This window comes from Achroia grisella, unplaced genomic scaffold (genome assembly GCF_030625045.1).
Source record: "Achroia grisella isolate CSIRO2021 unplaced genomic scaffold, CSIRO_AGI_Agris_v1 utg2786, whole genome shotgun sequence".
NCBI lineage: Eukaryota > Metazoa > Arthropoda > Insecta > Lepidoptera > Pyralidae > Achroia > Achroia grisella.
Window position 1 is genome coordinate 419,858 of NW_026712766.1, and position 18,724 is coordinate 438,581.

The 18,724-nt window shown below is 35.2% G+C and overlaps 1 protein-coding gene across 1 annotated transcript in view; it reads left to right on the forward strand.

Annotated features, from left to right (window-relative positions):
* The window catches only part of LOC131843124 (talin-1-like), a 129,636-nt gene that overhangs the window by 100,199 nt on the left and 10,713 nt on the right, over window positions 1-18,724 (forward strand). The window contains exons 75-90 of the mRNA XM_059191727.1: window positions 672-764; window positions 1,234-1,308; window positions 4,403-4,574; window positions 7,306-7,418; window positions 7,981-8,106; window positions 9,363-9,536; window positions 10,328-10,473; window positions 12,773-12,907; window positions 14,291-14,342; window positions 15,180-15,211; window positions 15,295-15,397; window positions 15,480-15,589; window positions 16,474-16,604; window positions 17,034-17,182; window positions 17,573-17,638; window positions 17,864-17,975. Of these exons, the coding sequence (XP_059047710.1) occupies window positions 672-764; window positions 1,234-1,308; window positions 4,403-4,574; window positions 7,306-7,418; window positions 7,981-8,106; window positions 9,363-9,536; window positions 10,328-10,473; window positions 12,773-12,907; window positions 14,291-14,342; window positions 15,180-15,211; window positions 15,295-15,397; window positions 15,480-15,589; window positions 16,474-16,604; window positions 17,034-17,182; window positions 17,573-17,638; window positions 17,864-17,975 (1,789 nt within the window). The remainder of the gene's footprint in view (window positions 1-671; window positions 765-1,233; window positions 1,309-4,402; window positions 4,575-7,305; window positions 7,419-7,980; window positions 8,107-9,362; window positions 9,537-10,327; window positions 10,474-12,772; window positions 12,908-14,290; window positions 14,343-15,179; window positions 15,212-15,294; window positions 15,398-15,479; window positions 15,590-16,473; window positions 16,605-17,033; window positions 17,183-17,572; window positions 17,639-17,863; window positions 17,976-18,724) is intronic.

The following is an 18,724-nucleotide window of genomic DNA, read 5'->3' on the forward strand; positions in this document are numbered from 1 at the left end:
TCCGTTTGGAGTATCATCTACACTCGCCCTCATATCTTTGGGTGGAGCAACAAGCTAGTTTCATCAGTTAGTCATTTCTGATGAGCGGTAGAATCAAAATAAATTACTCTACTACTAAGTACTATTTCACAAGTACTTGTATTAACCTTATTTACTTATACGATATTGGAACCTTTATCGTTCTTTGATCTTGATCATATTCCTTCTTAAATGGCCAGCAACACACTTGTAATTCCTTTGTTGTTGCGGGTGCTTATGGGCGGTGGTAATCGCTTACAATCGGAATTCCTTTGTTGTTACGAGTGCTTATGGGCGGTGGTAATCGCTTACAATCAGAATTCCTTTGTTGTTACGGGTGCTTATGGGCGGTGGTAATTACTTTCTATAAGAATTTCTTTGTTTAATTTATTTCTTTGGCGGTGGTAATAAATTACTATAAGAATTCCTTTGTTGTTACGGGTGCTTATGGGCGGTGGTAATCACTTACTATAAGAATTCCTTTGTTGTTGTGGGTGCTTATGGGCATTGGTAACCACTTACAATTAGTATACCTTTGTTGTTGCGGGTGCTCCTGAGTGGTGGTAATCACTTAGGTACTGTCAAGTGAGCAGAAATCACGATCGTCCCCTATGCTTTAAAAAAATTATTTATTACATTCTCATTTCTTTCAGGATCCTCTTCAAAATGCAAAAATAGAGGAGGTAGTGAGAGAAATGAATTTCTACACCTACAATATCGTCAAGATATCGGACCTTGTTAGTCAGGTGAGTTATTAATTAATTATTACTAATAATAATAATACCTAATCTATACATATATATAAAATTGGAGTGTCGGTTTGTAATATTGAAATAATCGTTTTTTACTACATGTACGGTACATAAACCAAAATAACAGAAATTAAGTGCGTAGCGGTTTCTATGTTCATTGTCGCATGCCTAATCCTTGTTAATTTGAATATAATTAAATCAATATTTATTTAAAAGAGCAACACACAAGTTTCTTGTTATGAGTCTGTATTCCGAATGAGCGGTAGAATAAAAAAACTTAACTATTCAAAAGTGCTTATATTAATAAGTTTAATTGAATAAATATTATTTCTATTTCTATTTCTATAAATCTTAAACGTGTGTTGGGAAAATAAAATCAGTGGAATAAAAATTGAATTTTAAAAGAAAGTGTAATGAAATGAGAAAATAATTAACTCTAATAATGACACGTTCTTTTATACAGGAAGCTAACAACCGTGTGTACAGGAAGAGATTACTTGACTCCTGCCGTATGCTGAATGATGCTATCAACAAAATTGTAAGTGCTTACTTTTATTAATTTTTATGTTTATAAAAGGGAAATGAAACGAGATGACTGGTAACAGAGATGAGTGGAAGAGAGAAACGTATTACGCCGACCACAAATAAATGGGATAAGGAAGAAGCAGATGATGAAAAGGAAAATAAAATTAAAGAAATCTTAGTTTAATAAAGTATATTATATCATATTGTCTAGGTTGACATCTGGAGCTTCTTACTTCACAAAACATTTACGAAAATATCATGTATACACGGAAGAATTTAGAGAGTTTTAAAAAACTCAAAGACTGTACAAGTAGAAACTTACGCAATATAAATAAGCAAATTTTACCTAAATGCCGACTGCACAAAATCAGTAATTCATTCTATGGTAATTGCGTAAGATTTTATAATAAACTGCCAGAATCTGCATTAAATCTGACAGAGAGGTAATTCAAATCTTATATTAAACAATTTTTATGTAAGAAAGCCTATTACAGGATAGACGAATTCATAGATGACAACATATCAAGTAAATAATTAGTTTATTAGCATACAACGTTATAATTTTATTTTCTCATTGCTTTCTTGATTTAATTGATTGATTTTAGAAATATGAAAGCGTAGCGGTTTTTGTATTGATTGCCGCATGCATTCTTATGTAAAATGTGAATACTATAACCATTAGATGGCAATTGTAAGTAGCTTTGACGTGGTCTAGTGTTTTGAGTAGTCATGCTCACTAAAATGTCCAGACTTGTGGCGGCGTGGTGGGCCGGGTCATTGGGCTCCCTAAAATATGGTCGAGCGCAGTGATGGCTGGCTCATTCGTCATACTCGTGAACGGATGCTGCTTGTAGGGACTGGTCTGCTCTAATCACTACGACTGATTTAATCTTATTGTGTACTTATATTTGACCCTAATAAATTTGTGCTAGTTGGTAGTTTGTATTCACACGTTTCGAATTGTATAGTGTGAACTTACAAGGATTATTTAAAAGAGCAACACGCAAGTTTCTTTCTCGTTCTTCTTGTGATGAGACAGCTTTCCGAGTGTAGATTAAAAAAAGTTAAGTTTATTTGAATAAATGATTTTCTATTCTATATAACTCAAAGGTGACTGACATAGTGATCTATCAACGCACAGCCCAAACTACTAATGATCTATCAACTAGACGGATCGGGCTGAAATTTGGCATGCAGGTAGATATTATGACGTAGACATCCGCTAAGAAAGGATTCTGATTAATTCTACCCCCAAGGGGATAAATTAATTACTAAGTTTGTTGAATAATCATTACATTTTTTTAATCTACCGCTCAGTCGGAAAGCTGTCTCATCACAAGAAGATCGAGCAAGAAACTTGCGTGTTGCTCTTTTAAATAATTTTATTATTACATTACATTTTTAAGTTTAAGTGTGTGAATACAAACCACCAATTAGCACTAATTCAATTAAATACTCAAATAGAAAAAATGATGAATATATAACCAATTGAATATGTCTAGACACGCGGTAGCGTGTCAAAGCCGAGTTTCAAGTAAACTGGCAAGCAGCACCGTGTGTATATTTACACGAACCATTTGGAGCCACTTTTGACCCCCTCATAACTCAAAAACTCTTTCACACAAACCTGTCAAATTTGGTTCATATATTGAGACTTGCGAGATAAATATGTGTTCCAAATTTCATAAACATATCTCAAACGGTTATTTAGATATTAATGTCCAAAAATCGTCATTTTTATCACTGATCAACTATAGATCAAAATTATAACCCACTTCCAGATGACCTAGGAAGTTCAAATTTGGCATGCAGATAGGTAATTAGGTGAATATAAAGGAAATAGAAATAGAAATAATCTTTATTCAAATAAACTCATTACAAGCACTTTTGAATAGTCATATTTTGATTCTACCACTCATTCGGAATGCAGATTCATCACAAGAAGAATGAGCAAGAAACTTGTGTGTTGCTCTTTTTAATAGATGTTTTTTTTTATAGAAATAATTACAGTATAACAAATAAGAGGCATGCGATAATCAACATAGAAGTTGCTACGCACTCATTATTAATGTAATCAGATAATATTGTCAGTGCTATGGATTTAAAGTTTTTCTATAAAAACATTATTATCGTTAACGAATTCTTCAATTTTATAGTAAGCTTTTTTGCAAAGGAACTGTTTTATTTGACATTTAAATCTTTTTTCTGAAAAAAAAAAAATCTGAAACTGGTAAATTGTTATCATTTTACTACAATTTTTCACTTTAATTGATTCTATTTCAACTTATACTGGACGAATACTAAAATTCTATGAAAACGTCGATAGCCACCAATTGACATTGATCCCTGGCGAAATATCTCATCTTGTACTGGACGGCAACTAATATTGTATGAAAACGTCGATCATTACCAATTTACGTTGACCCCTTCACATCAGTGTCGATAACTAGCAAACTTCAAATATTGCATTGAGCGGTTGGTTGTTTTCATATACGAAATATACTGTAGCCTTCGCAAGTTCTTAACATTTACAATAGTTACTTGTCAGTTCCTATTTTATTATTAGTAGTAACTAGCAATCGAAAGTAATAATTGGTATATGAGAACTGGCCAAGTTAGACCTTAGGCTACAGTATATTATCCTAAGTTATAAGAAGAAATGATATTTTATATTGTTATAAATACATTTCAGGACAGACCATTGAACTTGGCACCCATTTAGATCTCATCTCTTTTGTCGTAGAAGTCAACAATCAAGGCATATATCATAATATTAAACTCGGCTATCATTTCACATTTATGTTTTTGATGGGATATATATATTTAGATTAGATTATCAACATTCACTGTTACCCCACCAGCGTAACCCGTTAAAGCAGGTGGGTGCACCATTTTTTAAAATTTATTATTCTTTATTGCACCATAATAATAAATATATATATATATACATAAAAGAAAATAATATTTTATGGGTACAAAAGGCGGTCTTTTCGCATATGCGATCTCTTTCAGACAACCTTTGGGTAGAGGAGAAAAGGCAGAAGGTGGTGGATGGTGCAAGATGCACTAGAAGAAACATTCCAGTAATAAAAAAAAAACTTGTCCAGGTTCGAGTGACGATGGTCAGCAGCAGCGCTAGCCCGCGGCGGAGGGAGATCGACGAGATGACTCGCAGCCTGCAGCTCCAGCAGACGTTGCTGCAGGCTCCGCCGCAGCCTACCTGCAGCATGTCCTACACTGACTGCATCGACGCATTGAATAGTCAGAATGAAGTTATAGGTGAGTTTTGTTTAATGCATCCAAATCAAATCAATACAAAAATCATTTATTTATTTAACAAAATTTAGATGTTTATGAACGTAATCATTTTTGGATATATATTTTGCCCTACCGTCCAGTTCAATATACAGATTCAATTTATAAGAACTGACAAGAAACTCATCTGAATTTCTATTATTATATATATTTCGACGACCTTGGTGGTATAGCGGTCCAGTCCAGTCCACACCGCTTTATGTCCAATGGTCGCGGGTTCGATTCCTCGCACGGCACAAACATTTGTATTCACGAGTATGATTGTTTGTATCGGTTTGGGTATTTTCTATGTATAATATGTATGTATTTACGAAAAAAAAAAATATCTATGTATTTGTATCAGTTATCTAGTACCTACCCATAACACAAGCTTCAGCTAGCTTAACTTGGGACTAGATGGCGCTGTGTGAATTGTCCTGAGATTATTATTATTTCTCTATTTTGTTTTATTTCTATTTTATTCATTATTAGGGCTCCGCTCTTTAAAGGTGATAATGCTACTTCATGCATATCTCTATCTATATATCCCTTTATAGTTATTATATTAAATTAAGTTACATTATTAAATTAATTTGTATTAGCATGTGTGAGACCACAAATATTCAGTGCGGAAATCTGACTACCACCACTGGAAACTTTACGACCTTCTCAAATGGTGATCAAATTCCGACCGTTATTGAGTCTACAACCTATACTAACAACTAAACTGTACTCAACTAGGGGGAAGGGTATTGTTAGTCATGTGGACTAATAATCCCAATGCTAGCAATGTACCATGTCAGGTTGACCTCGCGCTTCCCCCTGGAAACCATCGTGATAAATTCTTGGTGAATTTGTCACGATGGGCTAACTGACCTGACCTCATGCTCATCTTATCATCCTCCACTGGTGTCCCGCTAGCTTAAAACGGTAGCGCAGGAGGGCCAACATTCCATTATCATACTTAAAAAAAAAAACTGATCTCTAGGTATACAACCTAAACCTATTGCGACTCCTGATTCGCCTCTGAAAGAGGCTTCATTCATCATCATCATCATCGCAGTCCAGAAGACGTCCACTACTGGACAAAGGCCTCCCCCAAAGATCTCCACGATGATCAGTCCTGCGCTGCTTGCATTCAATGCCTTCCAGCGATCTTGACCAGATCCTCGGTCCACCTATAATAATAAAATTGTAAAATCGTGTGTATTAGGGTTTGACGGAAGTACTAGGATAGAATTTTCAAAGATTAAGTTATGAAATCTTTGTATATACAAATGACGTGTCACGTTGTTTGTCCGCGATGGACTCCTAAACTACTGAACCGATTGCAAATTTGATTAGCACATTGTGTGCAATTTGATCCAACTTGAAATATAGGATAGCTTACATCTCAATTTATAGTCGCAATGTTATTTTATACAAGAACTTTAGCCACAGCAACGCGTGGCCGGGTCTGATAGTTATTAATATGTATAAGTTATAGAGAGCTGAAAAAAAACATTCCCAAGGAGAAATAATTTAAGGATTGTGAGTCATAAAAACTATTATAGCAAATTAAAATTCTTATTACATTTTATGTAGTATTAAAAAAATAATAATTACCCAGGATAATTCACACAGCGCCATCTAGTCCCATAGTCTCAAGTTAAGGTAGCTTAACTTACAACTTGTGTTATGGGTACAGCACAATTGATACAAATACATACCTTTTTTTAAACACATACCTAATATACAAAACACCCAGTTGCTCTGGGAACTGTCAAACAATCATACTCATGAATACAAAAGATTGCATCGTACTAGGTTTTTTTTCGGACTACTCTATATAGATAGATAGATAGATAAAAATCTTTATTCGGATCCCGATAACAAAGATAGTACAAACAAAATTCAAATAACACATAAGAATAGTAAATAATTATAAAAAAAAACAACACATAATACTTTAACTTCCACATAAAATAAACATTAAATTACATATTAGGTGCCACAGGGATACGAAAGGGTTGAGCTACTCAGTGAACAATTTGCTCAGCGAGCACAACACTGATTTTCAGTAGCAGCCCAGTGGTGGTGCGATCGCGTGCAGCGACATATTCACTCAACAATCTTAATGTTACCAAAACTTAATTAAACTCATTCTTAATAAAAATAATAGAAGAAAAAAATAATAAAATAAATAAATCAAAATACAAATAACTGTTGACCATTACCTCTAATGCTGTTGGCCGCAGCTGGCTTTTACAGCTTCACCGGACGTTATGGGGCGAGTGCAGATGGCACTCCAATCCCGCGGAAGGACTTATGGAGGGACTTGGATGGAAGGCCAACTCCCGCCTGACAGATACGACTTTAGTCTGAGGGCACCGGTAGAAGTTCGAACCTCGGCTCAGGCCGTCGTAACATCGGTCCCCGTTTGAATTGGATGGAGGATCGATCGGAGGAGGAATCGAACCCGCGACCATAGCAACTAAAGAGTATAATATAAATACCACTTGCTTACTTTTATATTTGTAAAGTACGTGTTAGATATGAGACAATAAAGACAACTTAGACTTATTAATATAATACTACTAAATACTTTTCGTTGTCTATCAACTATCTATATATATATATATATATATATATTTGTAATTATAATTGTAATGACTGTTTGTACCAAAATAAATTAAAAAAAAAAAAAAAAAATTTTTGATGCTGTACTTTTCCATAGACAAATTGAAGAGTGAAGAGCAAATGTCCCAGGAACAGTTGAGTAAAGCGATGGTGTATGTGAGTGCGGCTGTGCAGAATAGCACAGAGTACGCTATGCAGTGTGCATATTTTGTGAGTATTCACAGATTTAATTTCATATTAAAAGAATTATCTATACATATAAATAAAACTGGAGTGTCTGTCTGTATTATTGAAATAACCGTTTTTTACTACATGCATATGAATATATGAATTTTTGTCTGTCGATCTGTTTGTTCCGGATAATCTCTGAAATGGCTGGACCGATTTTGACGGGACTTTTTTTGGCAGGTAGCTGATGTAATAAGGAGCAACTTAGGCTACTCTTATTTTAGAAAAATTCTTTTTATTTTAGTAAAATAAAGTTAAAATGTCCACGCGTACGAATTCACGGGTGCAGCTAGTGTTAAATAAACTAAACAACCAATATATAATATCTGAAACCTTAAATTCAAATTCAAATTCAAAATATCTTCGCCCGCGTGTACATGTATTATACATATAAACCTTCCTCTTGAATCACTATCTATTAAAAAAAACCGCTTCAAAATCTTTTGCGTGGTTATAAAGATTTAATCATACATAGGGACGGACAGACAGCGACAGCCTTTGTTTAATACTATAATGATCAGTACCCTTGTAATTAAAATACCAGGTATCACTGCCTGATGGAGACATGGAGGTAGCCAAGACGGGCCTGGTGGACGTGCATCAGTTGGTGATCAACGTGGAAATACTACACGAGATCTGCTACAGGATTCTGCAATTTGAGCCGGACCAGGTATTTGGAAACATAGATATATAAAATAATATTTTAGCACTGCGACCTACAGAGATCTGTTGCTTTCGCCTTAAAATAGTAACAAACAATATTTTTTTGACGGTTTACGCTGGCTGGGCTCCAGTGGAGGATGATATGATGAACACGAGGTCGAGTCAGTTAGCCCATCGTGACAAAATCCTCAGGGTTTTATAATGATGGTTTTTAGGAACCACGTGGAGGTCAACCTGATATGGTACATTGTTAGCAATCTGGTCAGCTATCCACATTACTAACAATTTCCTGTCTCCCTATACAGACGTATTAACTTTTCAGTGTTTTTATATTTATAAACCTTCCTCTTGAATCACTCTATCTATTAAAATAAACTGCTTCAAAATCCGTTGCGTACTTTTAAAGATTTAAACATACATAGGGACGGACAGACAGCGACTGCGACTTTGTTTAATAAATTCAAATTCTAAAATCATTTATTCATGTAGGACATTTTAGCCGCTTATGAACATCATGTTTTTACATTATAATTTTATTTTTTCCCTACCGTCCAGTTCGGTATATAGATCCAATTGAGAAGAACTGGCAAGAAACTCAATTGAATTACTTTTTTTTTTAAAAGCCAGTTTATTTATAATGTATTTTTATATAGGTGTCTATGTCTAACATTAAATGAAAATTCAGTGCATGAACAACTATTGCCATGCACACTCGTCATTCAAGTAATCGTTTAGTGAGTAATAGGCTTTGCTCAGTAAATATGATTTAACAGATGTTTTGAATTTATTTAAGGGTAATTCCAACATATCCTTTGGTATCTTATTGTAAATTTTTATACCTATTCCCATAAAAGACCTATTAACTTTTTCTAAACGATACTTGGGGACAGCAAGTTTATCTTTAAATCTAGTATTAATATTATGAATATTGCTGTTTTTTGGAAATATGTCAAGATTTTTATGAACATATAGGATATTTGAATATATAAATTGAGAAGCAACGGTGAGAATATTTGCCTCTTTGAATTTCTCTCTTAATGAGTCACGACTCTTCATACAGTAGATCGCTCGAACGGCACGTTTTTGTAACATGAATATATTTTTAATATCTAATATCTATCTAATACAATGTAATGATAATAATAATGTCCAACATAAGGTAACATAAAAGAAAAAAACTAAACTGATTACAAAAGTAATACCAAAATAAGTGTAGTTGTTGAGCAGATTTTTTTATTTTAACCACCGTTTTCTATAAATCAGGTTAAATCGGAAGAACCAGATTTGACCAAACAAGTGGAGAACTTGAAACAAGCTCTAACCGAGGGTTCTAAGAAGTCGGTGCATCTGAAAGAAGAATTACTGCAAGCTGTAAACAAAGTAGATAAAGCCGCAGAAGATTTGCGTAAAGTTATAAATGAACCAAATACTAATAGGGTGAGTTCTGATATTCTATATAAGTCTCTATCTCTATTTTTTTTTAATGTAACTAGTTTAGTGAAGAAACTGATTGTTTACAAATTCAAATTAAAAAATAATTTATTCATACATAGGACATTTTAGCCGCTTATGAACGTCAAATTTTTTAAATTATAATTTCTATTTTTTCCCCTACCGTCCAGTTCAGTATATAGATCCAATTGAGAAGAATTGGGAAGAAACTCAATTGAATTACTTTTTTTTTAAAGTCAATTTATTTACAATGCATATGTTAGTATAGGTGTCTGTTATTACATATATATATATATATATATATATATATATGGTAAGTGACCACCAAGTAATATATTATATTATTTGGTGGTAAGTGGTGTTAGACCTACAACGAGAATCACTGGTAGTTTTTATATTTGTTCATCCATATTTAATATATACGAGTTCTATCTTTATCTTATTTGACGACCTCGGTAGTCTAGCACACCGCTATACTTCCGATGGTTGCGGGTTCGATTCCTTGCACGCTGCAAACTGGGCGTTTACTATGTATTTACGAAAAAAAAAATATCTGTGTATTTGTTTCAGTTATGAATTTGTTCTATTACCCATAACACAACCTTTAGCTAGCTTAACTTGGGTCTAGATGGCGCTGTGTACATTGTCCTGAGATTATTATTATTATATTTTTTATTAAAACCTGATATTATGTTATTATTACTTATCATTGTAAACATCATACATCATATCATCACATATCATGGTACGTGTATCATGGTTTGAAATGTTTGCAGAATAAAATCACATCGGCGACCATTAAACTCTTGGATACATTGAAATTGGTGAACTCCATATCTGAACACCCGTCGTTGCTGCCCAAAGTGAGTGAGGTGACGACAGAAGCTCAACAGAGACGGGATGATATCTTAAAAAGCTCCAGGTAATTCATTCATCATTTATTATAATAACAATTTTACATTTTTTTTAATTTAATAAATAGGTATATTAATCATCATCATCATCACCATCATCACTATCACCATCACCATCACCATCATCACCACCACCATCATCATCATCTCAGCTCGGAAGACGTCCACTACTGAACAAAAGCCTCCCCCAAAGATCTCCACGATGATCGGTCCTGTATATTAATGAAATTATATTCTTGAAAGAGAATCACTAATTTCTTCTACTGATCAAAATCATATTAGTCGCCGAACCGATGCTCTCGATGAGTGGAGTCCGCGAATTAGCAAACGTAGTGTAGGACGCCGCGCAGCTGGATGGAGCAACCACAAGCGAGTTGTGGGTAACTGGAAGAGAAGCGCTGAAGATCGTGCCCAGTGGCGTACCTTGGGAGAGGCATATCACGGGGAGTGTTCTGAGGAATTGTTCGGATTAATACCAGCTGCTGAGTTTCACCACCGTACCACCCGCCAGAAACTGAAAAACCATCCTGATCATCTGGATAAATGGCGGTCTTCCACAGTACGGTTTTCTAGAAACTTTTTGCCTCGCACAACCATATTGTGGAATCACCTTCCAGCAATGGTATTTCCGATACGATATTGAAACCTTCAAGAAAAGAGCTTATTCCTTTTTAACTGCCGACAACGTACTTGCAATTCCCCTGGTATTGCGGGTGCTCATGGGCTGCGGTAATCACTTACCATCAGGTGAGCCGCATGCTCGTTTGTCCCCTGTGTTATAAAAAAAAGACCTATGTCCCATTAGGCACATTGATTTTAGAAGATAAAATCTAATCCATCACATTTAAAATAAGTAATCAAGTTGGTAACTAACAATTTATATGTAACGTGCAACTGATCGAAACGAGAATAAATTATATTTACTGCTGTATATCTGTAATCCACTGAATCATGTCCAGCAGTGGACTGCTGTGGGCTGATGATAATGATGATGATGATGATCAAAATTTAAAGAAGCAATTAATATTCGTCCCACGTGTAGTTATACAAACATTTATTCTTAAGAGTATGTTTGTTTGAATGGGTCTGGGTGCATTCTATATATATAGTAGCTGTCCCGGCAAACGTTGTTTTGCCTTAAATTAAAAAAAAAATAGGGGTGGACTACCCCTAACATTTAAGGGGATGAAAAATAGATGTTGGCCGATTCTCAGACCTACTCAATACGCTCACAAAATTTCATGAGAATCGGTCAAGCCGTTTCGGAGGAGTATGGGAACGAAAACTGTGACACGAGAATTTTATATATAAATGTAGATATTTACAAAAAATAACAATAGAATAGAATAGAATAGAATAGAAAATCATTTATTCAAATAAACTTAATTTAAGCACTTTTGTTTTTTATCTACCACTCGTTCGGAAAGCTGTCTCATCACAAGAAGAACGAGCAAGAAACTTGTGTGTTGCTCTTTTAAATAATCCTTGTAAGTTTACATTTACAAGTCGAAACGTGTGAATACAAACTACCAACAAGCACTAATTTTTTGGTTCAGATATAAATATGCAATAAGATTAAATTAGTCGTAGTGATAAGAGCAAACCAGTCCCTACAAGCAGCACTCCTTCACGAGTATGACGTATGAGCCAGCCATCACTGCGCTCGACCATATTTTAGGGAGCCGAATGACCCGGCCCACCACGCCGCCACATGTCTGGACATTTTAGTGAGCATGACTACTCATTCCACTCGACCACGTCACAGCTACAATGTACTTCTATCAGTCATATAGTACCCATAACACAAGCTCTGCTTAGCTTGGGACTGGATGACACTGTGTGAATTGTCCTGAGATATTATTAGTACTGTACCATATCATAACCTGCTGTTGACGACATATCCACCTGATTGCACAGTTCCTGCAGTTGATCTAGAAGCTTCTTCCTCTCTTCTTCGTTTGATTGTTCATCAGCCATCTCTTTTACTCTTATGTATATTAATATTTTTGTTTCAGTCATGGCAAACAAGCTAACACCAGTAATGGCAAATGGCAACCAACTGAGGATTGTTAGTAATGTGGACTCATGACCCTATTGCTAGCAATGTACCATGTCAGGTTGACCTCCACGCGGTTTCCCCTGGAAACCATCGTGATAGATTCCTGGTGAATTTGCCACGATGGGGTTATGGTTCACTGACGTGACCTCATATTCATCTCAGCATCCTCCACTGGTGCCCCGCCAGCTACCGTTAGCGCAGACGGGTGCACCATTCCATTATCATCCATAAAAAAAACTATATTTCAGGAGTCTAACGACAAAAACGTTGGCGCTAATGAAAGAGGTGAGGTCTGCTGAGGATCAGGAGATAATGACTTGGGTCATGTTCAGAACCAGGAAAGATCTGCTTGATACGTTTGAAGCTCTAGTCGATGTCGTTAAGTAAGTGCCAATTTTTATCTATACATATAAATAAAATTGGAGTGTCTGTTTGTAATATTGAAATAACCGTTTTTTACTACATGCATATGAATATAAATACGGTACGTACATCAAAATAATAATTTTTACAATTTTTGTCTGTCTGTCTGTTTGTTTCAGCTAATCTCTGAAATGGCTGGACCGATTTTGATGGGACTTTTATTGGCAGGTAGCTGATGTAATAAGGAGTAACTTAGGCCATAGTTATTTTAGAAAATAAAAAGTTAAATTCCACGCGGACGAAGTCGCGGGAACAGCTACATTAGTTTATAAAACCTTTTTTTTTACCATTTTTGTCTGCCTGTCTGTTTGTTCCGGCTAAGCTCTGAAATGGCTGGACCGATTTTGACGGGGCTTTTTTTGGCAGGTAGTTGATGTAATGAGGAGTAACTTAGGCTACTTTATATTAGAAAAATAAATTTGCGAAAGAAGGCGCGGGTGCAGCTAGTAGTAAATATATATTAACTGATACAAAAGGCGGTCTCCTCTCTAGTGGCGGCTAATCTCTGAAAAGGCTGGACCGATTTTGGCGGTACTATTTTTGGGAGGTAGCTGATGCTTATGTAATAAGGAGTAACTTAGGCTACTTTTATATTAGAATAATAAAGTTAAATTCCACGCGGACGAAGTCGCGAGAATAGCTATTATAAATATATTAATAAACACTGACTACATACCTTGTATTTTTTTATATATAGTTTTATCACCATCTGCTTGTTCCTTATCCCATTCATTTGGGGGTAATATGTTTTAGTGTTAATATAGGTCTATGTTATCTTAATCTAAATATATATAACTCAAAGGTGACTGACGTAGTTTTCTATCAACGCACAGCCCAAACCACTGGACGGTTCGGGCTGAAATTTGGCATGCAGGTAGATGTTATGACGTAGGCATCCGCTAAGAAAGGATTTTGATTAATTCTACCCCCAAGGGGATAAAATAGGGGATGAAAGTTTGTCAATTTTAAACCATTGACGTAGGCATCCCCTAAGAAAGGATTTTGATAAATTCCACCCCTAAGGGGATAAATTAACGCGAGCGAAGCCGCGGGCAAAAGCTAGTAATATTATAAACGCGAAAGTTTCTGAGTATGGATGGATGCTTGATACTCTGCTACTCTTTCGCGCAAAAACTACTGAACGGATTTTGATGAAACTTTACAGTAATATAGCTTATACATCAGAATAACATATAGGCTATAAATTTCACGCGGGTCAAAGCGTGGGCACAGATAGTTTGGAATATTTGTATAATCATACCTACGCCCCAACACCTGTGCATCACAAATATGACTGAATACGAGATAATCACAATTTTTTAAATAATATCTATTAATTTCAGAGAGAATGGTAAACGTTCTGGCATCTTGGAGATGGCCGTGGAAACTGAAGAGGTATGTACTAATGGTGTAGTATAGAATAGAATAGAATAGAATAGAAAATCATTTATTCAAATAAACTTACATTGAAGCACTTTTGAATAGTCATTACATTTTTTAATCGAAAAGAACGAGCAAGAAACTTGCGTGTTGCTCTTTTAAATAATTTTATTATTACTTTACATTTTTAAGTTTAAGTGTGTGAATACAAACCACCAATTAGCACTAATTCAATTAAATACTCAAATAGAAAAAATATTGAATATATAACCAACTGGTTAAACAATTAATAAGAGGAAATCAGTCATAGTGATTAGAGCAATTAGTAATTACAGATTAAAGAATATTACATTTATTTCGCTGAGCAGGGAAACACGAGCGGTGTAGGTGACTGCTAGCGTTGCCCTTTAAACATTCACCCGGGTCACAAGTCCCGGGGACCGCAGGGAGTTTCACCCCCACGGTGATTCCATGCAATGCTATGAAGTTTTAATGTTAATAAAATAAAAAAATATGTAATTTTAAATAAATTCACATCTAATATTTGTGTCATTTGGAATTTTCTTTTTACAGATATGCATTTATTAATATTCTTATAAAAAAATATTGTTCAACTTCTACGGAATTAACTTAAAATGTTTTGTTAATGGTTTTTTAACTAAAAAAATCTATATTACATGAACGAGGAATTGATTGAAAATATTCAATTAATGTTTTTATAACTAAAAAATCTATATTACATGAACGACAAAGTGTGATATGTATTGTAGTCGAAAATATATGTCAATTTAGGTTACATTATGTGGTAATTTACATTAACCCACAAACTAAAATAAAAATTATTTTTTTAAGGAACCTAAAAAGAAGAGTTTTGTTCAGATTCAGTAAGTAGTTTTAAAGATTGTACCTATATTTTGAGCGTAAAATATTGTAGTTTCCCTTATTTATGTTTAAAATATGATTATAGATTGGAATTAGCAAGCAAATGGCTTATAACTTCAAGGAGTACGTCTGACACCAAGGAAGCTGGGGAGAAAGCTGCACAAAAAATCTTAGAAATTGCAGAACAGGTACTGTTGTTAAACTACCTTATATTAAGCTGCTTTATTTTAATGGTTATATTTATGAATGGGATGTTTTTACAACTTGTAGATGGCAGAGGAATTAAAAGGTCCTGAAAATGAAGAGATACGTCACCTCATTGTGGAGTCTAAACAATTGCTGAGTAGCTGCTCTATTAAATACAGTAAAGAAAATTCTAGGTGAGAATTTACATATTTACTATGTGGGTAAAATGGCAGAACAAACTAAAGATTACTTGTTAGAAAATGGAACCGTTGTATACATATAATACGTAGAGTCATCATATGACGCATAATACACGACATCGTTCTCGCCGGCGAAGTGAACGACCCCAAATACACCGTACCGCGCAATCAACCCGGCGCCTTCGCGCGCTCCGGCGCTCCATACCGGTACCCCCGGTCGCCCCTCCGATCGATCCCCCGTCCAATTCAAACGGGGATCGATATTACGACGGCCTGAGTTGAGGTTCAAACCTCTAGCGGTGCCCTCAGACTAAAGTTGTATGCGTCAGACGGGAGTTAGCCTCCAGCCACTGTTTAAGTCCTGGCTTTGGTTTGGAGTGCCATTTGCACTCGCCCCCTATCGTCCGGTGAAGCTGTAAAGGCCAGCTGCGGCCATCAGCATTAGCGTAGTCCGAAAGCATATGACGCCTGTGATATTATGTGTTGCTATTGTAGAGTTTTAATTGCTACCCGTACGTTATACTATGTAATTTCAATGCTCTATGTCAATCTTCAATTTGGAACACTGTTTACAAAGTAAGCTGCTAAAGTAGACTGTACTAAGGTAGATAGACAATTTGTATAAAATTTATCTACATTATTTATTTAAGAAAGTTGTAAGGAAAATTGTGTCTTCCGTGCTTTCCTTTTGGTGTAAAATGTTTTTGACTTTGATTATTACTTCGTTGTGTGTTTTTAACACAGGTTTTTAACTAGCACTTGAAACAATTATTTTAAATATAATATACCTACAAACATTTTATTATATTCGACTTATATTGTGAACAATTTATGTAACATTAACATCTGTTTTGTTATAATTCTTATTCTTTTTGAAGCCAATTGGTGGAGCGATTGAAAGGTCTAAAGAAGTGCATCGAGCGTGGTATGGTGACCATAGTTGTGGAAGACTTTATGCAGGAAAATGAGCCACTGGCTGACCTTGACTACTTGATCGATGCTGAACCTGGTAATTATACTGCTTAATTATTAATTAATGAAACATTCTTACCTCATGACGATATGTATGATATACTAGCTGATCGCGCAACTACGTCTGCATTAGTATTCATTGATACTCCAATTGGTTATTGTGTGATGTTATTAATCCTGTATCTATCCTTGAAAAATGGTAGCCAATTGTTGAAACTGATAAATTCTTAGCATAGACCAACGTGATGAACAACAATTACTGTTAGAATGTTTATGGTTGTTTGTGCGTTTGTGCCTGCTAATCTTCTTTGTGCGCTTTTCACTAGTAAACGTCACTTAAAGTTGTGTGTTTCTTTTATTCTAATCAATACATACCGAAACCAAAAAGTTATTAATTATTCCTGGTATGAAAATGCGGGCTGAACTGGTTAATAAATATTTTAAGATTGATCATTTTGTTCTGTAGATGCATCGAAACGAAAATTCATCTTGGAGCGCAAGATAGCGGAGTTACAGGCGCAGCTTCAACGTATGAAGAAGACGGCTAGGCTGGTCGTCAAGGCAGGCTCCGGAGCGGAACAAGTCTGTGTTGAATTGGAGAAGTGCGCCAATCAGGTAACTTTACTCTATACATTTACAGGCTAGGTGTCAGATTTGGGAATTATCGCCCCAAATGTGTGGGGTTGGAATAAGTTGATTGGATGGAGTGGATTTTGGAGACCATGTAGGCCTAAAAAAGGATAAGAATATTTCTAGATAAACGAAGTTGTTATAGTTGAAAGTTTATTATCTAGATTCTATCTAGAATATTCTGAACACTAAGTTGTGGGGTACTTAGAGTTTATTGCGGTGATTTTTTTCAAAGCCTATTTTTTGCTGGACTAAAATTAAAATGGGAATATCAGATGATCATCTGCCAATACTGCTCTCACAGTAAATTTAAATGCTCCTGAGACTTGGTGTGTATAATTTGATGAATATAATAAAATGAACATATTATTTCAGGTTGATCTCCTCGCGCCTTTACTCGTCAAAGCTGCTGAAGATGGAGTCAACTCCTCTAATGACGAGGTAAGTCTATTGTGAATGGCAATTACTTGCAATTACTATACGTTGTCTACCGGTCAGAAGCGGAAACGAGAACTTTGTTTCAAATTCTAGTTTGATTGAATTGGGTTCCATGGGTTGGTTTGGTCGGTTGGTTTCCATTTCATCATTGGAATGAAGATAGACAATAGAAATATTATCTATCTATCTATGTATTTTTTTTTTTCTAAATGAATAATGTTTCGGCAGGCCGCTGTCGAGAAATACAAAGCAATCCTGACTGAATACACGGAATCTTTATTGAGGGTCCGAGATTTGTGCGACCAGTCGGTGGATCCTATGGACTTCGTTCAAACTGCAGGTGAGTCAACTCTTAAAGCTGTATGACGCCTAACCCTTTCCATGCAAAACTTGCTACTGTAATTATTTTCTACAATAACTATTTACACTCGATGAAATTTTATCCATGGTCTAAAAAGTAAAGGTGTGGACCAGACAATTTGAATTTTAGAAATACACATAACTAAGCAAGTTGTGTTAAAAAAATCGACTTATGTTTAGTTCATTCGTGAACAATTCAAGACAGTATAAAAAATATAAAAAATCTGCAATACAATGGAGTTATATTGATTTTCAGAATAACTACTTCAAAAGGGCACTGATAATCTATACATATAATTAAAATTGGAGTGTCTGTTTGTAATATTGAAATAACCGTTTTTGACTACATGCATAGGAATATAAATACGGTACATACACCAAAATAACAATTTTTACAATTTTTGTCTGTCTGTTTGTTCCGCCTAATCTCTGATATGGCTGGACTGGTCCCGATTTTGACGGGACTTTTGTTGGTAGGCTGTTTTAAAAACCAAGTTAAATTCAACGCGGACGAAGTCGCGTGTACAGCTAGTATATTATAATAATAATAGAATAAGTGATCAGAATGGTGCCACCACTCTGTAACAAGACTTTGTGAGATATTTTGGTTGATATGGCAGTAAAATAGGGCACAGAGGCATGAAACGTTAGTTCTCTGAAAGCAACGCCTTACAGATATCCTTGTTAGAAGTCAGTTGAGGACGTGGTTCTCAAAATACATAGAGACAT